Raw genomic sequence first — 22046 nt, 5'->3', positions numbered from 1 at the left:
CCGTTGCTAGTAGTTTAAATGGTGAAATGATGCAACCAAACCAATAGCCACAGGGTGTACATGAAACAACAACAACAACAACAACCACAAAGCAAAGGACATGAAAATGTTTCATCCATTTCCAGACAAAGAGTGTCCATATTCACCCCTTACACTTAAAATACCGGGATAATGGGACTTATATCCATCACGTGTTCCACTGTCTCAATATGACAAGCCGTCTTTTGTATGTTTTTTTTTCTTCTTCCGCTGTGGATGTTTTCATTCATAGTTTTGACAATCGATTGATATTCATTCATTCGTTTCGTGTGCAGCCGGTGACTGCTGGTTTGCATCATTGCTGGGAGTGTGGCTGTGTTGCTGGTGCAGTACCCCCTGTTGGTTAGGGCAGTAATTTGGAATTTGGCCATGGCGCTGGAACATACTCGCCTACTCTTCGCAAAAGACCATGGGATCTTTAAAGTAGCAACTAATACCGGCAGACGGGACACCCATATAATGGACGGCACAGACATTGAGGAATCACCCTGTCTATGAAATTTAAAGCTGTGTGACAGTTTATAGCTGGGTCTGGATTCAAACCCAGGCCAGACAGCTTCGAGGGGATTGTGCACACCTTTAGGCCATCCGACCAAAGAAAGCTATTTCAGAGAAGTCAATTTGGCATTTAACTCTGTGCTTTTCATGTCTTTCACCATCCATCTTGATTTTGGTGTTCTTTACCCTCCATGGTGATTAACACATTAATCCTCCTTTCCATACTTCTCTCCGTATGCTGAATACTAAGAGTGGGTGGAGTTCACTCCTCATGAAGTGGGCTTGCCTAAATATGGGGCTTTCATCCCAGCGCGGAACTTTGAGAGCGAGTTCTTCATGGGGCACCTGGTGCGGCGGCATCCGGAGCCACCACTTCACTACCTGCTCGGTTGGAATGACTGCATCTGAAGCTATATGTGATCCATTTTAATCAAAAATAAATATGTTGTGTTTGATGCAAAATTCCATCAGATATGTTTGTGGATTTCAGGAACTCAATATTTGGTGATTGTTCTGCAGGCCTGTGGGGAAGTGCCTTTGCCAAGAGCTTGCGGGATCTTTTCAATGACCTTTTAAAGAAGCAGAATTCTCCTGATGGTAAACAAGATACAGGTAAGGAAGTGAATTGTTTACTTTTTTGAACCTCACCTTGTATTCAGGGTGGTGAAAGGGGTCGTTACTGATGTGGAAATAAATTCGAAAGTTCTAGATATTGTACGTTTTCAGAGATAACTAGAACAGCACTCGGTAGAGAGCATACCTCCGCCAGATAAACAATTTACGTTTTGTATCCTAGAGTAGACCAGAAAATCACAATACAGAATCACATTTAATCAAAATCATTCGTCCACAACTTTGAGATATCCTGCTATGTATCGTTTTTGGCCCTATATCTCCCAAAGGTGAAGAATCACTTAAAAAAAATTATAGTAGCCGGATCCGAATCTTCACCAAAATTTAATTGATTCTTCCTTGTCACACACACAAGCTGTCCACCAAGTTTCGGCCAAAATCATTCATAACTTTTTGAGATATCCTGCTATATGTTGGTCTCAGCCCCATCACTAAATGGTGAAGAATGACTTTTTTTTTTCTTTTCTTTTTTTTTTGTATACAAGATCGAGGCTCGTGAAAGAGCTAACATTAATCACACAAAAAGACAAACCGACACACAAAACACAAAAAACAAGGGGAGCGGCAGACAAGATGGGGAGGGGGAAGGACACAAACACAACATTTGAGAGCAGGGACATCGGGAGGACTTGGGGGGAGGTGGGAGAGGAATAAAACATATGAACACTGCAAGGACTCTGGGGTGAATTACCGGGGGTAGAAAAGATCAAGGTTTTCGATGGGGGAAGATAAGAGATGGTGGTGAACAGCTGTTTTAAAGACCTGGAGAGAGGAGTGGGATTGAAGGGAGTGGGGGAGTTTGTTCCAGAGGCGGGAGAAAAGGGGAATGAAAGAGTGAAGGTGAGCAGAGAGTCTAGACTTTGGCTGTTTAACCATAAGAGGGTTGCAGGCAGATCTTGTGCGACCTGAAGGAATATTGGGGGGACAGAGCACAGAGAGAGCTGGGGGAGCAAGGCCGGAGAGGAGTCGGTAGAAGACAGAAAGACCACCAACCTGCCTGCGGCGAGTGAGTGAAAGGCCCTCGGGGTTGACTACATCGCAGGAGATTCCAATGATTCTGAAAGCTTTGGCCTCAACAGCGTGAAGCCGAGCAAGGTGTGAGGCAGGAGCACCAGCCCAGAGGGGGGAACAGTATTCCATTGAGCTGCGGATGAAAGCCTTGTATGTGGTGAGGAGCCACATACAAAGCCACATAAACTTTTAAAGTTGATTTAACTTAAAAATTAAATAATGCTCATATCCGAATCCATATTCAGATCTTCACTAAAATTGAATGGATTCTTCCTTTTCACACACACAACCTGTCCACCAAGTTTTGTCCAAATCCGTCCACAACATTTTGAGATATGTATCGTTCTTGGCCCTATATCCCAATGGAGAAGAATCACGTAAAAAATTCTAGTCGCCGAATCCGGATATTCATCAAAATCTAATCACATACGCTACATCTCTGCCAAATTTCGTCCGAATCCATCCACAACTTTTTGAGATATCTTGTTCATCAACAAACAGACAGACGGGTACAATCCTCCATCTACAGTCACGTGAAAAAGTAAGTACACCCCATGTAAAGTTTTGACTTTTTCAACATATTTCAACATAAAGCTATTAGATCTTCATTTCAACAATATTGATAGATAAACGTGATATAATATAACAAATATCATGAAACATTTACATTTTGTCGTCCATTGTATAATTAAAATAAACATAAAGGCAAATTTCGCATGTGGAAAAACTAAGTACACCCCAACATTTATCACTACTTCAAATACCTAAAATTAGAATCAGGTGCACCAGCTCAGGTGCAAATGATTAGAACATCCTTAGAGAGGATCTTGGAGGAACCTGTCTTATTTAAACCTCAGACATTTAGTTTGGTTTGCTCTTTGTTGAAGTGTGCGGCGTCACCATGCCTAGATCAAAAGAGCTCTCTGAGGCCTTCAGAAAGAAGGTTATCGATGCCTACGAGTCTGGGAAGGGATTTAAAAAGATCTCCAAACAATTTGAAATCAATCATTCGACTGTCCGGAAGATCATCGACAAGTGTAGAAGATTTCAAACAACTGCCAACGTGTTCAGGCCAGGCTGCCCCAGCAAGTTCAGCCCGAGAGCAGACCGCAAGATGCTGAAAGAAGTGTCTAAGAATCCCAGAATGTCATCACCGGACCTACAGGTAGCTCTTGCCACTGTTGATGTCAAAGTGCACGAGTCTTCCATTAGAAAGAGGCTGCACAAATTTGATCTACATGGGAGGTGTGCCAGGAGGAAACCTTTGCTGTCCAGAAAGAACATCAGGGCAAGACTAAAGTTTGCCAATGAACACCGAGGCAAAGACCAGCACTTCTGGAACAATGTGCTCTGGACAGATGAGTCAAAGGTAGAGCTATTTGGCCACAGTACTAGAAGACATGTTTGGCAAAAACCAAAGACAGCATTTGACCACAAGAACCTGATACCAACTGTAAAGCATGGTGGTGGAAATATTATGGTTTGGGGCAGCTTTGCTGCATCAGGGCCTGGGCAGCTCACCATCATAGAATCCACTATGAATCTTCATTGTACCAGAGGGTGCTTGAGGATAATGTGAGGCCATCTGTCTGCATGTTGAAGCTCAACCGAAGGTGGACCTTGCAACATGACAATGACCCTAAACATACCAGTAAATCCACCAAGGAATGGCTGAAAAGAAAGAAATGGAGGATTCTGGAATGGCCAAGTCAAAGCCCGGATCTAAATCCCATTGAGATGTTGTGGAGGGATTTGAAACGAGCTGTGCATGCAAGAAACCCCTCAAACATCGCACAGCTGAAAGAATTCTGCATGGAGGAGTGGGCAAACATTTCTCCAAGTCGATGTCAGAGCCTGGTAGACAGTTATAAGAAACGTCTTCTTGATGTTGTTTCTGCCAAAGGGGGCAATACCACCTATTAGAGCCAAGGGTGTACTTACTTTTTCCACATGCAAAATTTGCATTTATGTTTATTTAAATTATACAATGGACTACAAAATGTAAATGTTTCATGATATTTATTATATTATATCACCTTTATCTATCAATATTGTTGAAATGAAGATCAAATAGCTGTATGTTGAAATATGTTGAAAAAGTCAAAACTTTACATGGGGTGTACTTACTTTTTCACGTGACTGTACCTTTGGTGGCGGAGGTAATAATTATTCTGAATAAGAATAAACATGATTATCACCATGTTTCCTGTAAGTCATGTCGGTCAGGATATTTCTGTTGCGATTATGGGAATGATTTAAGTTTTCATCCGGTTTCTGGCATGTTTCATGACATGCATTTCCTTTTTCAATATTGACTCTTGCTTACATTGAAAACTGCATGAGATTAAAAAACAAACACTTTGTCGCACTGCAGTATTGTTAACGCTAATACTAAGATTAGCCAAATCAAATCCTGAAGATTGACATTCGTACTGTGATAGAAGTGCGTGTCCATTCACTCATAATCTAATGGAGGTCTGTTTGATTTGTATTGTGGTCTGTCTTTCATTCTATAGTTTGGCCTTTAAAGGCCATGGTTATTACCCCCCCCCCCCAACCCCCCCATACCTTGGAGATTAATTTTGTTAATTTTTTAATTTTAAAAGAGACCGATTTTGTTAATACTTGGCAAAAAGACAACACATGCTGGTATACTAATGCACTTGATTTTGTTTCGCGATGTGATCAAATATGGCCGACTGGTGGCCATTTGAATTGTAAAAAAACCGATGTTGAACTCGTCCTCAACCATTTCTCGGACATGCATTTACCGATCTCATTCAAATTTAGCAAACAGATAACGAAAGATGGGTTACATAGGCACGTCATTGTTTTTCGAGATCAGATCCAAGATGGCCGACTGGCAGCCATTTTGTTACTTAAAGGTGACCCCAACCATTTCTCGACATGCATGGACCAATTTTGTTCAAACTTGGCACAAAGACTATAAATGAGAGTATACATATGCAGAAGATTTTGTTTTGTAATCCGGCCAAAGATGGCCGACTGATGGCCTTCAACTCCATACAGCAAAATTACTAAAACCCTGGCGAGAGCTGACATTTTACTTCTTTTTATTCTTGTTCATTCTGCTCTAATTCGGTGTGAGGGGCATGTTTCCCATCTCAGGGGTGCAGCTTAGCTGTGTCGTCTATTGGAGATGTGCCTTAGCTTTCTAATGCCTGTCAGCCATCTTGGCTCCCAGTCAAGATGACAGTATGAGACGAGAGAGAGAGAGTCAAACAGCGATGAAGCATTCCTACTCATTTGGTGAAATATAGTGAATATTGACAGCATACCTCCATCACTAAAAGCACTGGTTTGGCTCATGGAGTTGTCTCATTGCACTTAGAGGTGTGTAAACATGCTATATGAGTCGTGCACTGATTGATGGTTGGCATGCCATGAAATGGGGGAGCAATTGATCTAATATGAAATGTTGTACTGCAGAAAAACAAGAGCCAATTGTTGACCAGGACCTGGCTCAAGTGCCCTTGCGGAGCAAAGAGCCGACAGAGCTCACAGGGGTGACAATTCCAGACAGCAGCGCTCGGGGTACAGCCGAAGAGGCACTTTCGATAGAGGTGAGCACCCCAGAGCGGTTCATTAAACAGGTGTTGCACGAGGCCCTGGGAACCCGACTGTCCGTGTCCCACGTGCCAAACTTCTTATCCGGACATTTCCTGGTGCAGAACTTTGAGCAGTTCCCAGACTTCAGCCCTTGGAAAGGTTGGTGTGCTTAAGAACATTTCCTTCCACACAAACAACATTAAAATATTATCATCATTGTTAAATTCCAAGCGTATTGTGTACATTTACCATCTTACTTTTCCCTTTTTAGGTTTCACTTTGTCAGCGTTTAATCTGCATTATGAATGCACCAGAGTACATTTTAAAAATGTACAAGACACTTTGATGCAGACATTATTGATGCATTACCTACACTATAAGCAACACCACATCAACAAAATACTGCATATCAGTGTATCGACTTAATTTTGGGTGGTTGGGAAGAGTGTGAAGGAGAATAGTGGAGGCAAAACAGGGACATTGCCAGGTTGTTATTTTATGTATGGATGTACATCTGCAAAGACATTGTAACTGTGAAGGGATTTAAACTGGGTGGACATGAGGTCAAATCTTCCACCTGGATAGTCACTGATCTCGTGCCGGGAAGTCCTTGGGATTGTACGTCATCCACCAGGAAATGCAAAGAGATCTTTACTTCAGTTTCAAATTTAACATCAACTCGAACGAGCCTGTTGCCCTCTGAATTCAAAAGGATCGGCGGCCGAGCAAGACCAGGGCCGTCTTAAGAGCATTGTAGGCCCTGGGCAAGCAATCCACTGGGGCCCCTTCCCACCCACCCACGGGAATAAAAATGTAAACGGTCAATAAAATGAAACCCATAGATTTATTGGTACTTTCAACAAAATCAATGTTTAAACATAAAAAAAAACAAAAACAAAACGAGGATTAAACAACACAAGCTTCTTCCTCATTACATGCTCTAAATTCACATTCATTCCACCCCTCCTCTCTCGATCTCAAAAACGGATCGCCAACGTGAAAATCACAACAAACCCAATTTGTTATATATGTTCGTCTTTAATTAAGCATCCACTTTCTGAACTCCCCCCTTGCCCCTCCTAAACTCACCCCATAACCGCTCCCCTTCAAAACTCTCCCCCAACCCCTCCCCTTCAAAACTCCCCCCCAACCCCTCCCCTTCAAATCTCCCCCCCTACCATCCCTCTCCGATTCTCCCCCCTCCCACCTCCTCCTCAAAGCTGCCTCCTCCCCACTTCGTCTCCCTTCTATCTCATACCTCCACCTCCCCCAACCTTCTACTTTCCTCTGCCCCCCCTCAAACAACCCCTCACTGTGCCTTATCCCATCACCATCAACCCTTTCGTCCTCCTCATCCTTCCCTTTTCTGTAACTTTTCTGTAATCTCTGACGCACTATCAACAGCTTTCCCTACCTCCCCTCTCATCCTTCATCTGACCCTACCCCTCCCCTCCCCTGTCCTGCACCCGATGCTCCCCCCTCTCTCCTCATTAATGGTATGGACCTGAAACATCCAGGGCCTTCGCTCAAACCTGATTGAACTCTCCATTCAGGTTGCTTCTGACAATCCAGACGTGATCTACTTAACAGAAACTTTCCTCCTTCAATATGTCTCTGATTCCTTAATATCTCTTCCTGGTTACTCCCTCCTACGGTATGATAGACCTGAGCCTTGTCCTGGTGGTGGGGTGGCTATCTTTATCAAAACCTCTCGTCCTCACTCGCCCTGCACTGCCCTCTCTCCACCCCACCCCCAGGAGTAGCTCTGGCTATGGCTTCCTCTCCACTCCCACCTTTTGTTCATATGTGTTCTGTACCATCCTCCAAACAGTGATGACTCTATTTACATGTCGCTGTCTGACAACATGGACCAACTTCTATCAACTCATCCAAACTCTCTCTTCCTCATATGTGGCGACTTCAACTGTCATCATGCCAGCTGGCTGGGTGTGGGTTCCTCTCTCACCAGCCATGGCACCTCAGCAAAGGACTTCTGCGACTCATTGGGACTGATACAATCTGTCAATTTCCCGACCTGGATCTCAGTCAATGGAGTATCTTCTCTTCTAGACTTGGTTATGACAAACTTCCCTGCAAATGTCTGCTGCTCTTCCTCTGCTCCAATCGATTCTTCTGATCATGTGCTTGTTAAAGTGGACTCTCTCTCTGGCCATTCTCAGAGAGCCTCCTCAGCGCCGACGAGTCTGGCATTTCACTCAGGCTGACTGGCACGGTCTGCAAGCAGCCATCAATCATCTGGACTGGTCTCCCATCTCTACTGCCTCGGACATCAATTCTTCCTGGGAATTCTTCCAAAGCAAACTGCTCTCTCATGCACAGATTTATCCCATCTCATCTTCAGTTGTCTTACTCTTCCGCCCGTCCATGGTACACTGAATCTTGTAGTGAGGCAGTTGGCCTGAAACAACTTGCCTTTGCCTCTTGGAAGACAAATCCAACAGAAGGCAATCTCAGTTCCTTCCACCAAGTTCAGAACAAGTGTGTGTCTACCCTCAGGAGTGCCAGGAAGCACTATTTCCCCACACTCAAGAATGAACTCTCAAACCTATCTCCTTCCTCCAAATCCTGGTGGCGTCTGGTCAAATCCGTTTCTGGTGTTTGTTCTGTTCCCCCTCCATCCCCTCCCTTACCTCAAATGGCTACACAGTTGACACCACACGTGACAAAGCCGAATGCCTCAACTCTGTGTTTGCCTCAAAATCTTGTGTCCCAAACCCATCTCTCTCTGTTCCCACCTTACCCAGTCAAACCCAACTGCTCCTGGACTCGGTGTCCTTCTCTCCTGACAAGGTGAAGTTTTTGTCAAACCTCGACTCTGATTCTGCAACTGGATCAGACGGCATCAGGCCACGGGTCCTAAAATCCTGCTCTGCCGCTCTATCTCACCCTCTCTCTGTTCTTTTCAACCTAACTTTTGCTCGAGGTCATCTGCCAGCATCTTGGAAATCAGCAAACATTACCGCTTTACACAAAAAAGGTGTGAAAAACAGATCCTTGCAACTACAGACCAATCAGCTTGCTCCCAATTATCAGCAAAGTCATGGAATCCATCATTGCTTCTGATATCAAATCCTTCCTCTTCTCCAATGGCTTGATCTCCGATCATCAATTTGAATTCAGACCAGGTCATTTTACTCTGGACATGTTGCTTCTGCTGTCTCAACAATGGATGGAGGTCCTCAATGCCAAACAGGAAATCAGAGCTGTCTCACTTGACATATCACGTGCCTTCGATACGGTCTGGCACCCAGATCTGCTCACCAAACTCTCCTTCTATGGTATCTATGGAAATCTCCACGCATGGCTTGCGCCTTGCGGACATCCTCTCTGGTCGTAGTCAACGTGTGGCCGTGAATGGATTTCTCTCATCTCCCCTTCCTGTTCTGGCTGGAGTTCCCCAAGGTAGTGTTCTGGACCCTGTGGTTTTTCTGGTCTTCATCAATGATCTCTTCGACTCTCTGGAAAATCCTCTCTATCTCTTTGCTGATGACTCCACTGTCTGCCGCTCCATTCCTCGTCCCTCAGATCGACAGTCTGCAGCCTCCTCACTCTCGGCAGACCTGGACAAAATCACAGACTGGGCAAACAAATGGAACATGTCTTTCAATCCTGACAAATCTCACACTCTTACTATGTCTCTCGGAAAAGACCGACTGGAAAACCCTCCCATCTACTTTCTCAACAATCCTCTCCAAGTAGTTCTGTTGCTCAAGCTTTTGGGTCTCACTATCTGCCATGATCTTTCTTGGGAAAACCACATTTCCAAGCTGGCCTCCAAAGCCAATCGCCGACTGGGCATCCTCCGTCATGCGAAGTCCTTCCTTTGCACACCTGAGCTCCTCACCACATACAAGGCTTTCATCCGCAGCTCAATGGAATACTGTTCCCCTCCTCTGGGCTGGTGATCCTGCCTCACACCTAGCTCGGCTTCATGCTGTTGAAACCAAAGCTTTCAGAATCATTGGAATCTCCTGTGATGCAGCTAACTCTGAGGGCCTTTGACCCTCTCACCGCAGGCAGGTAGGTGGTCTTTCTGTCTTCTACCGACTCCTCTCCAGCCTTGCTCCCCCAGCTCTCTCTGTGCTCTGTCCCCCAAATATTCCTACAGGTCACACAAGATCTGCCAGCAACCCTCAATATGGCTAAACTGCCAAAATATAGGCTCTCTGCTCACCTTCACTCTTTCATTCCCATTTTCTCCTGCCTCTGGAACAAACTCCCCCACTCCCTTCAATCCCTCTCCTCCCTCCAGGTCTTTAAAACAGCTGTTCACAACCATCTCTTATCTTCCCCCATCCAAAACCTTGATCTTTTCTACCCCCGCTAATTCACCCCAGATACACTTTTTTGAAATTCCAACTTCTTTCCTGGAAGTCCATGCAGTGTTCATATGTTTTATACCTCTCCCACCTACCCTCAAGCCTCCTCTCTCCCACATTTCTCTCGATGTCCCTGCTCTCAAATGTTGTGTTTTGTGTCCTCCCTCCTCTCTCCCCATCTTGTCTACCGCTCCCCGTATTTTGTGTTTTATGTGTCGGTTTGACTTTTGGTGTGATTAATGTTCGCTCTTTGACGAGCCTCGATGTTGTATGCAAAAAAAAAAAAAATCTTCGTGCCCAGTGGACACTTTGACAATCATTTCGGCAAATATTGGTTGTTAATGCATTATAATTGACAACTAATTTAAACTGTACATACTTTATTACATAAGAATGGAAGATGCTCACGATTCACAATTCACAAAAGTGACAAGACAAATAGTTGGCGCTGTGAAATGCTGATGGCGCTTGCTCGAATAAGTTTGAGAGAAGTGCGTGACGTCATTCAAGATTCAACAAATAGAAATCGGGCAGTGAAACTTGTTTCGTTGACGTGCGGAGTGGGTGGGGGAGGGGGGTTTAAACGGTCGTTATTATTATTGGAAAATAATATTAATGTTATTATTGTTATTAATATTATTACATTAATTAATATATGCTTTGTTACAATGTTATCATTATTTTTGTTATTTCTTTTTTAATTATAATGCCATGTAGTGGAAGGACATGTTAAGCTTCTCTATACACCTTAACATGACGCGCGTTTAAAACATGGGAATTCTTCCGGATTATTTGTAGATTATTACTCTTCAACTCAACTTCAACAAGAAGTGCGTGACGTCATTCAACAAATGCCAATCGGGATGCGCAGTGAAACTTGTTTCGTATTTTCGGTTACACAGTGAATAAATGAGTGGAAATCTTAATGAACTAAGGTTAATGCATGTTATTGTGGTGCTGCGCACACACAATTCGTTTGCCAAGAAGGTAGGCCACAACGCTTTGGACAAACTGAAACACTTTAATAAAAGCTCGCACGTAAGCACTGGGCGGGCTCGACTATCGAGCCCGCATATATGTCCCGAGGCCACACCTTGCCCCCGGGCGTGGCGGTCGGCCGAAAGGCGGGGCATGTATCTCAGTTCCACCCTGCGCCTCGTGACGCCTTTGCTCCGGGCGTGGTCCGAGCTGCGCTTCCACGCCCGGACGCTCGCGCCACCCACTGGTGCGCGGAATTATTACCCCTTGTGCCCGCCACACGCGCCCCCCCAGAATTCCCGTGCACCTGAAGGGTGAGCTTGCGGGGAAGCCGGATGACCCGGCCAAAACGCCCCCTGGCGATGCGTGCAGGGCTGGGGGTGGGGTAGCGGGACGGCGGGGCTGGGGGGTGCCGGGGGTCTGACCGCCGGGGGGCGGCCTCGACGCGGAGGCAGAGCTGCTTGCGGGGGGTGGTCCAGATCGAGGTGGGCCGGCTTGAGGCGGTCCACGGAGCTACGATCTGGGGGTACTGCCGATGTCCACGGTGAAATGCTTGTCCCCGGTCTCCAGCACGCGGAAGGGACTGTCGTACGGGGGCCGCAGCGGTGCCCGGTAGGCGTTGTGCCTGACAAAAACGTACTCCGCCGTGCGAAGCTCCGGGGCGACGTGGGAGGACGGGCAACCATGGTGTGCCGTCGGCACCGGGGCGAACCTCCTGGCGGTCTCCTGAAGGGTGGAGCGCTGTTGCGCCGCGGACCAAGGGGCCGTGGAGTCGGGGATAAATTCGCCATGTACCGGCAGTGGTTGCCCAAAAACCAGCTAAGCCGAGGACGCGCGCAGGTCGTCCTTGGGTGCCGTCCCGAGGCCCAGCAGGACCCAGGGGAGCCTGTCGTCCCAGCTGCCGTCGCGGAGGCTGGCCCGGAGCGTGGCCTTCATTGAGCGATGGAAGCGCTCGCACAGGCCGTTGGCCTGGGGGTGGTAAGCCGTGGTGCGGTGCAGCTTGACGCCGAGCCCTTGGGCCACTGCTCCCCAGAGCTCCGAGGTGAACTGGGGGCCGTGGTCGGACGAGATGTCCGAGGGGGCGCCGAACCGAGCAACCCACGTGGCGATGAAGGCTTGCGCGACGTCAGCCGCAGCCGTCGCTGCCAATGGCATGGCCTCCGGCCACCGGGTGGTGCGGTCCACCATGGTGAGGAGGTGGGTGAAACCCCGCGAGGGGGGCAGTGGTCCCACCAAGTCGACGTGGATGTGGTCGAACCGACGTTCGGGCACCGTAAACGGGGCCAACGGGGCTTGGGTGTGGCGGTGGACTTTCGTGCGCTGGCACGCGAGGCACATCCTGGCCCAGTCGCGGACGTTCTTCCTGAGGCCATGCCAGACGAACTTCGCCACGATGAGCTTCTGGGAGGCCTTCGTGTCTGGGTGGGACAGCCCGTGGATGGCATCAAAAACCGGGCGCTGCCAGCCAGCGGGCACGATGGGGTGAGGCCGGCCGAGGGAGACGTCGCACAAGAGGGCAGTGCCCGCGACGTCGAACGGCACCTCTGTGACGCGGAGGCCCGCGACGGCGGTCCGCAAAGCCTGGATGTCGGGGTCGGCGGTCTGGTCCGCCACCATCCGGGCATAGTCGATCCCGAGGTGGACCGCGTGTGCGACGGACCGGGAAAGGCAATCCGCCACCGGGTTGTCCTTACCGGCGACGTGACGGATGTCCGTCGTGTATGGACGGCAGAGAGGTGACGTTGCTGCCGGGCTGACCATGGCTCGGCGACCTTGGCCATCGCGAAAACAAGGGGCTTGTGATCGACGAAGGCCGTGAACGGGCGGCCCTCGAGAAGATGGTGGAAGTGTCGGACCGCCAGGTGGAGCCCGAGCAGCTCGTGGTCGAAGGTGCTGTACCGGCGTTCATGCGGGCGGAGCTGCCGGCTAAAAAACGCCAGCGGCTGCCAAGCACCACTCACCCACTGCTCATGCACCGCGCCCACCGCGTAGTCCGACTCGTCGGTGGTGAGGGCGATTGGTGCATCGGGCGCCGGATGCGCCAGCATGGTGGCGTTGGCCAAGGCCAGCTTTGCGCCCGCAAACGCCACGGCCATTTGCTCCGTCCAGGCGATGTCACCTTTGCCTGGCTTCCCCCGGAGGGCCTCGTGCAGGGGGCTTAGGAGCTGGGCGACGCGGGGCACGAAGCGGTGTTAAAAATTCACCATGCCCAGGAATTCCTGGAGCCCCTTGATCGTGCGGGGGCACGGGAAACTCCTGACCACCTCCACCTTGGCCGGTAAAGGGATGGCCCCGTGCCTGGTGATGCGGTGCCCCAAGAAGTCGATGGCGGTGACGCCGAAACGGCACTTCGCGGGGTTGATTATCAGGCCATGCTGGCCCAGGCGTTCGAAGAGCATGCGGAGGTGGAGCAGGTGCTTCTCCCGGGACGCGCTCACGACTAGGATGTCGTCCAGGTAGACAAAGATGAAGGACAAGTCGTGCAAGACGCTGTCCATGAGCCGCTGGAACGCCTGGGCCGCATTTTTCAACCCAAAGGGCATCCGCAAGAACTCAAAGAGGCCGAAAGGTGTGATGACGGCCGTCTTTGGTACATCGTCCGGTTGTACGGGGACCTGGTGGTAGCCCCGGATGAGGTCTACCTTGGAGAAAATGGTCGTTTTCGCCAACCGGGCGGAAAAGTCCTGAATATGCAGGACCGGGTAGCGGTCGGGGGTGGTGGCATCGTTGAGCCGGCGGTAGTCACCGCACGGCCGCCATCCGCCGCCGGGCTTGGGCACAATGTGCAGAGGAGAGGCCCATGCGCTGTTGGAGCGCCGTACGATGCCCAGCCGCTCCAGCGTGGCGAACTCCGCTTTCGCCATGGCGAGCTTCGTGGGGTCGAGGCGGCGCACCCGGGCGTAGACTGGTGGTCCGACGGTGGGGATATGGTGCTCCACCCCATGTTTGACGGCCAATGCTGAAAAGGTGGGCCGCATGAGTGCCGGGAAACTGGCGAGGAGGCGGGTAAACTCGTCCGCTGCCGGAAGCGTACAGACTAACTTCGCCGGGACGGAACCGCTCAGCAAGCCGCTTGGTAAGCCGCTCGGTGAGCCGCTCAGCGAGCTGCTCAATGAGCCGCTCGGTGAACAAACGAGCGAGCTGAAGGTTTCGGCCTGGACGAGTCGTCGACGCTTAACGTCCACCAACAGCCCATTCGCACAAAGGAAGTCCGCACCGAGCAGGGCCATTGGCACGCTGGCGGTCACGAGCGACCATTGAAAGCGCTGCCCTCCGAACCGCAGGGAGATGCAACGCTTCCCGAATGTGCGGATGGGTGTTCCGTTGGCAGCGAGCAAGGCGGGGCCCCGGCCCGAGGCTTGCTTGTCGGACGCGGAGGCAGGGAGGACGCTTACCTGCGCTCCCGTGTCGCACAGAAAATGACGACCAGACGAGGTGTCTGTGATGAACAGGAGGCTGCCAGAATGGCCGACGCTCATGGCCGCAGGTGAGCGCCGGCCCGGTCGTTTCCCGACCCGTCGAAAGAACACGGTGGGCGGCACGCTCTAGCCTTGCGGCCGAACCTGGCATGATAGTAGCACCAGGTTTGCGGTGGTGGCTGCCGCGCCGGCCGTGCCGGCGGCGCTGGTGGTGGCGGCAGTGGTAGTGGGCGGGGCGTAGCAGCGGCCACGAGGGAAGCAGGGGGGCACTGTAGCCCTCCGCACCGGGATCCACTACGGCAGCACCGTACACCGACCGCGTGTCGCAGGCCGCAAAAAATTTGTCCGCCTCTCCGGCCAGGGCGCGGGGTTCCGTTAAGTTCGAACCGGCCAGCGCGAGCCGCACCTGCACAGGTAGCTGGCAGAGGAAAAGCGCTCGGAACAGGAAATCCGGGCGCTGGTCTCCAAGAAGGGACAACATAAAATCCATCCGAACGGACGGTCATGTGTTGCCGAGGGCGGGAAGGTCCAGGAGGCGGTCGGCGCGTTCGACCTCCGTGAGCCCGAACGTGGCGAGGAGAAGACGTTTGAGCACCGCGTACTTGTGGGTGCCTGGCGGGCGCCGAAGGATGGACACGACGGCGGCAGTGCCGGGCCCAAGGGCGGCGACCATGTGGTAGTACATGGTGTCATCTGCCGTGATGCCCCGGAGCTGGAATTGAGCTTCGGCCTGCACAAACCAAACATCGGCTTGCGCTTCCCAGAACTCCGGGAGTTTGACGGTGACAGCGTTGGTAGCCATGGCGCGTTCAGGGGTCAGCTACGGCTGAACGAGTCGGGGTCACCAGTGTGGTGCTGCGCACACACAATTCGTTTGCCAAGAAGGTAGGCCACAACGCTTTGTTCAATCTTGAGTTGTTACATACTCAACCCACATCACTCAGATCAGGGGAAGACTCTGAGTGCCAGCAAATTTTCACTTCACTTGACTCTCGTCAGACCACTCATGACTTTCACTGGTGAAAAAGACTCGCACCGATCCATGCTGCGCTCTCCTTTTTTACAACCCCCACGATCTGTTGTGGTTTCACGAGGATTCTCACCTCTCCTCGTCGGTGGGTTGGGTGATAACAATGTCAATTTGCATGCCCTACAAGCCATTTGCCTGCAAGTCCGTGCTTGAGAGAGAGAGAATTAGAAACACATACAAAGGCATTCCAAATGGGAATATTCTCAAGAATTAAGGTGTGGGAATGGTAGGGGCTTAGACAGAAATAAGGGCGGGAGACTCTGGATTCCTACTAAAACACTTTTTGACACATGACGTATCATTTCACAGAAAAACCAAATACTTACGTTCTATGTTTATTAATAAAATAACTAGTTGATACTTACTCCTGTAAGCACCTATTACCATCCCCACAAATGTGTGTGTGTGTGTGTGTGTGTGTGTGTGTGTGTGTGTGTGTGTGTGTGTGTGTGTGTGTGTGTGTTTGTATATATGTCGTGGATTCCCTAACCCCTCCAGTTCTGGAATAAGCACCTCAACTCGGACACTGTACAAGGGGTTTATTGAGGAATAAGGATAGCATGCATGGTAGATAGATATGGGCTCAGAAGCGAGTAGAACCTTTTGGTCCTCACACAGCCAGCAACCAACAACATCTCAAGGAATCACAATTTGTATTCTGCTTCATATACTTTTCTTCAAAGGACAAGGAACTAAAAACATTTCCCCGGTTTCCCAAGCTGGGCTTCAAAGAAAGGCAAGGGCAGGCGGGGAGCTGCTCATAAGGAAAGAATGTTGACGCAAAATCAAACAAAGATTTTGTCAACAGCTTTTCAGAACCAGACAGTCAGACGCTGGAGAGCCAAATGGGTCATATTTGTGCTGGAGAGCTGGAGAGCCCCCATTAGCCTGAGATTCGAATGAAATCCTGAGATTCGAAATATACATACTGTCGTGCCCAGAAGTCTATTAACAACGGCCACTGGATGGATGGACTGAACTGTTTTTTTACTCCCTTTGACAACGTTCAATTAACGGCGGCTTCACATACGTTGGAACCGCAATAAACAAGAGAACCGCAAGGGATCCTTGGTTCTCATTTAACGGCGTTTATTCACCTCCACAAACAACAGGGAAAGAATAAAACACGACAGTGGGGTACAATGGAGGGATGGGGAGAGGAAACAGGGGTTTACAATAAATAAATAAATATTTACAATACGAATAGACAAATACAAGGTGCCTCACACTAGACTCAAGCATACACACGGAGGGGAATGAGAAACGGGTGAGGCATTGTCTTCTAGCGACGGTGATGCAGCTTGTGACGAAGCAGCCACAAGCCCACAATGAAGCAGGTGATGAACAGGGAGACGAGCAGGCAACAAAGCAGGAAAACAAGCAGGGGACAAACCAGGCACATGAGCAGGGACAAACCAGGAAAACAAGCAGGGGACAAACCAGGCACACGAGCAGGGGACAAATCAGGCACACGAGCAGGGGACAAACCAGGCACATGAGCAGGGGACAACCCAGGCACATGAGCAGGCAACGAAGCAACCACGAACAGGTGACGAAGCAGAAACATGAACAGGCAAGCCAACCACGAATAAGCCTTTCCTCAGGCGAGGAAAACTCTAACTCTCTGTGCTGAACCCACCCTCTCACTCTTCCCCGAGGCGGCCAAAAACCGTCTTCCCAGGGGAGCGAAAACCCAGAAGCCAAAACAAAAGTCTTTCCACACATTCTCCATGGGATTCAAGTCTGGGCTTTGGCTGGGCCACTCAAATATTTTCACATTCTTGTTCTGAGGCCATTCAGGGTTGCTTTAGCTGTATACTTGGGATCATTGTCCTGTGGGAATGTAAATCTTTGCCGCAATCTAAGGTCTTTTGCACTCTGAAGCAGGTTCTCAAGGAATTGCCTGTATTTGGCTCCATTCATCGTTTCCTCTATCGTTTCCTCTATTGTTTCCTTCTACAAGACTCCCAGTCCCTGCTGCGGAAAAGCATCCCCATAGTATGATGCTGCTACCACCATGCTTCACTGTAGAGATGGTGTTAGATAGTTGATGAGCTGTGCTGGGTTTCCGCCAGACGTAGTGCTTTGCATTCAAGCCAAAGAGTTCAATTTCCGTCTCATCAGACCACATAATTGTTTGCCAGTCTTTCTCGTGCTTTTTTGCAAACTCCAGGTGTGGTGTCATGTGCCTTTCCTCTTCTCCAATGGCTTGATCTCTGATCATCAATTTGGTTTCAGACCAGGTCACTCTACTCTGGACATGCTGCTTCTGCTGTCTCAACAATGGATGGAGGTCCTCAATGCCAAACAGGAAATTAGAGCTGTCTCCCTCGACATATCATGTGCCTTCGACACGGTCTGGCACCCCGCTCTGCTCACCAAACTCTCCTCCTTTGGTATCCATGGAAATCTCCACGCATGGCTGGCGGACTTCCTCTCTAGTCGTCGTCAACGTGTGGCCCTGAATGGGTTTCTCTCATCTCCTCTTCCTGTTCAGGCTGGAGTTCCCCAAGGCAGTGTTCTGGGCCCCGTGCTTTTTCTGGTCTTCATCAATGATCTCTCTGACTCTCTCGAAAATCCTCTCTATCTCTTTGCTGATGACTCCACTCTCTGCCGCTCCATTCCTCTTCCCTCAGATCGGCAGTCTGCTGCCTCCTCACTCTCTGAAGACCTGGACAAAATCACAGACTGGTCAAACAAGTGGAACATGTCTTTCAATCCTGACAAATCTCACACTCTTACTATGTCTCTCCGAAAAGATCGACTGGACAACCCTCCCATCTACTTTCTCAACAATCCTCTCCAAGAAGTTCTGTCGCTCAAGATTTTGGGTCTCACTATCTGCCATGATCTTTCTTGGGAAAACCACATTTCCAAGCTGGCCTCCAAAGCCAGTCGCCGACTGGGCATCCTCCGTCGTGCGAAGTCCTTCCTCGGCACACCTGAGCTCCTCACCACATACAAGGCTTTCATCCGCAGCTCAATGGAATACTGTTCTCCCCTATGGGCCGGTGCTCCTGCCTCACACCTAGCTCGGCTTCACGCTGTTGAAACCAAAGCTTTCAGAATTATTGGAATCTCCCGCGATGAAGCTATCTCTGAGGGCCTTTCACTCACTCACCGCAGGCAGGTAGGTGGTCTTTCTGTCTTCTACCGACTCCTCTCCGGCCTTGCACCCCCAGCTCTCTCTGTGCTCTGTCCCCCAAATATTCCTACAGGTCGCACAAGATCTGCCAGCAACCCTCTGATGGTTAAACTGCCGAAATCTCGGCTCTCTGCTCACCTTCACTCTTTCATTCCTCTTTTCTCCCGCCTCTGGAACAAACTCCCTCACTCCCTTCAATCCCACTCCTCCCTCCAGGTCTTTAAAACAGCTGTTCACCACCATCTCTTATCTTCCCCCATCCAAAACCTTGATCTTTTCTACCCCCGCTAATTCACCCCAGATCCACCTTGTTTGGAATTCCAACTTCTTTCCTGGAAGTCCTGGCAGTGTCCATATGTTTTATACCTCTCCCACCGCCCCCTTCCCACGCCCCCCCCCCCCAAAGCCCTCGCCCTCTCTCAGATCTCTCGATGTCTCCATGTCTCTCGGTCCCTGCTCTCAAATGTTGTGTTTGTGTCCTTCCCCCTCTCTCCCCATCTTGTCTACCGCTCCCTATGTTATATGTTTTATGTGTCGGTTTGTCTTTCTGTGTGATTAATGTTCGCTCTTTCACGAGCCTCGACCTTGTATACAAAAAAAAAAAAAAAAAAAAAAAAAAAAAAAAAAAAAAAAAAAAAAAAAAAAAAAAAAAAAAAAAAAAAAAAAAAAAAAAAAAAAAAAAAAAAAAAAAAAAAAAAAAAGGAGTGGCTTCCGTCTGGCCACTCTCCCATAAATCCTAGGTTTGTGAAGTGCTGCAGAGACTGTTGTCCTCCAGGCAGGTTCTCCCATCTCAACCAAGGAACTCTGTAATTCTGTCAGAGTGGTCATTGGGTTCTTGGTCACCTCCGCGACCAAGGTCCTTCTGGCCCGGTTGCTCAGTTTGGTCGGACGGCCAGCTCTATAAAGAGTCTGGGTAGTTTTATATTCTTTCCATTTCCTGATGATGAAGCTCGCTGTGCTCTTGGGAACTTTCAACACTCTAGAAATTGTTTTATACCCTTCCCCAGATCTTCGCCTCCTCACAATCTCAGAGTTCTACGGACAGTTCCTTGGTCTTGGACTTCATGGTAGAGTTTCTGCTCTGACATGCACTGCCATCTGTGGGACCTTATATAGAAAGGTGTGTTTCTTTCTAAATCATGTCTGATCAAATGAATTGGCCACAGGTGGACTCCAATCAAGATCAAAGGAAATTGGATGCACCTGAACTCAATTTGGATTGCCATATCAAAGGGGTTGAATACTTATTGACTCAAGACATTTCACCTTTTCATTTTTAATTGTTTTGTAAAAATTTCTGAAAAATAATTCCACTTTGACATTGTGGGGTATTTAAATTTATTTTTCAAAAAAATCCCTCACCTCCCCGCTTCCTACGCCATAGTAATGCTCAAGCAGTACGGCAAGCAAGTATGCTACAAGGTCGTGAAGACAAATGAAAATTTGGTCCAATGGACTAATGGGCCTGCAGCAATATACATACAAGAAATACGGGACCACATGTAAGTGGTATTTAGAAATTCTGTTCAACCAACTATATAATCTGACTTCAATAAAGGGGGAAATATCAATTAATTATCTCATAATTTCCACCTCAAATTGAATGTACATCACATAATGCCGGATATGATTTTACATTGATAATTCCACAGGGAATCACTAGGGTATTGGATTTGATGAACCCATCATTGAATTAATAATTTACAAACTTTCCTTCACCATTTTCCTTCATTCCCACCACTCTGTACTATACTGGACCTTTTAACAGAGAATGTAAATACTGTACATGTAGTACTGAAAAAGGCATGGAGACCGAGCTAATAATGTAGAACTAGTGGATTCGAGCAAAGCCTTTCCACAGGTTTCACGGGAAAACGCATCCAGGCACTTCCGGGTTCTCCGAGCTTGGTTGCCCGGAATGGTGATGTCGGACAAGCTTTTCTAACATGGGCATCTGATGGCAGGTCTCCTGCGATTTTGTTTTTTCCTTGTTGGTGGTGTGGGAGTGAATGGTGTGATGGTGTTGTCGAGTTGGTACCTGAGTTTGAGTGTTGTAATTAGTTTTTCCTCTTTTCTGGATCACATGTGACTTTTGTATAATGGATGTTCGCCTGGTGTTTCTCTGATGGTGCATGTTGTCTGTGATAGATATGGCTGCATGTGAAGATGTCATGCCATTGTTACCCTGTGCTCGCGGAGCGAAAAGCGGGGTTAAGCATTCAGTTACGTACGTATGTACGCGTCTGCATTTAAAAAATTCATTTTCTCGGCAACCGTTGGTCCGATTGACATGAAATTTTCACCATAGGAGCGCCTGCGCCTGTAGAATATTTTAATGATTATTATGACGTCATACGTCACGTGGTACAGGTGCCATCTTGGAACAACTTTGCACCTATTTATCTCTGAAACCACTCAATGGAAAACATTTAGACCTGGCTCTTTGTCAAGGACTCCCCATGGGGAATAAGATATGTTAATGATGATGTCATCGGTGCCTTTGTTATGACGTCATAATTCGACAAGTACAACACTTATCCGATCATTATTAAAAAAAATTCTCAGCAACTGTTGGTCTGTTGGGCATGAAATTTTTACAATAGGAACACCTCCTCCTGTAGAATATTTTAATACTAATCTTGACGTCATAGGTCATGTGGTACAGGTGACATTTTGGAAAAACCGAAAAATGTTGCACCTCTATATCTCCAAAACCGCTGCATGGAAAAAATTGAAACATGTCTCATTGTAAACAACTCCATATGGGGAATAGGTGTTAACGATGACGTCATTGGTGCCATAATTATGACGTCATGATTCGACAGGGACAACGCTTAGTCTGATCAGTTTGAAATGTATTGAGCGTGATCTATGCAACAATTATATGAGAGAATACAAATGTATGATGTCATCACTCACGTGGTCTGGCAGCCATATTGGATCAAAGAAAAAAAAAAAGTTCAAAAACAAGAGTTGGCTCACAATAAGTTGACTGCGCAGGGTAAGTATTCTAGGAATACCATATAGTTGGAGTTAGTGTTGCCGTTTATGATTTTGTACAAGTGTTGTACAAAATCATAAACGTAGTGGAAAGAAGTGCTAGGTTTTTTTCAAGAATATTTTGTTGTTACCTGCGCCACCAAAGTTGGGAGGAGGTTATGTTTTCACCCCTGTCTGTTTGTTTGTGAACAGCATATCTCAAAATTATGGATGGATTTGGCCGAAATTTGGTGGAGAGGTTAGGTATGTGACGAGGCGGAATTGATTCGATTTTGGTGAAGATCCAGATCCAGATACTATAATTATTTTAGTGATTCCTCACCCTTGAGAGATGGGGCCAAAAACGATATGCAGCACAATATTTCAAAATGTTGTGGACGAGT

At 48.4% G+C, this 22046-nt stretch overlaps 1 protein-coding gene across 1 annotated transcript in view; it reads left to right on the top strand.

The window, feature by feature from the left end:
* The window catches only part of PLA2G4F (phospholipase A2 group IVF), a 158564-nt gene that overhangs the window by 61941 nt on the left and 74577 nt on the right, over positions 1–22046 (top strand). Inside the window, exons 14-16 of the mRNA XM_078773553.1 lie at positions 788–925; positions 1057–1149; positions 5632–5910. Of these exons, the coding sequence (XP_078629679.1) occupies positions 788–925; positions 1057–1149; positions 5632–5910 (510 nt within the window). The remainder of the gene's footprint in view (positions 1–787; positions 926–1056; positions 1150–5631; positions 5911–22046) is intronic.

This window comes from Myxine glutinosa, chromosome 3 (genome assembly GCF_964187855.1).
Source record: "Myxine glutinosa chromosome 3, kmMyxGlut1.1, whole genome shotgun sequence".
In the NCBI taxonomy this organism is placed as follows: Eukaryota; Metazoa; Chordata; class Myxini; order Myxiniformes; family Myxinidae; genus Myxine; species Myxine glutinosa.
The sequence above is the reverse complement of the archived record's forward strand: the minus strand, read 5'-3'. Positions and strand labels throughout refer to the sequence as shown.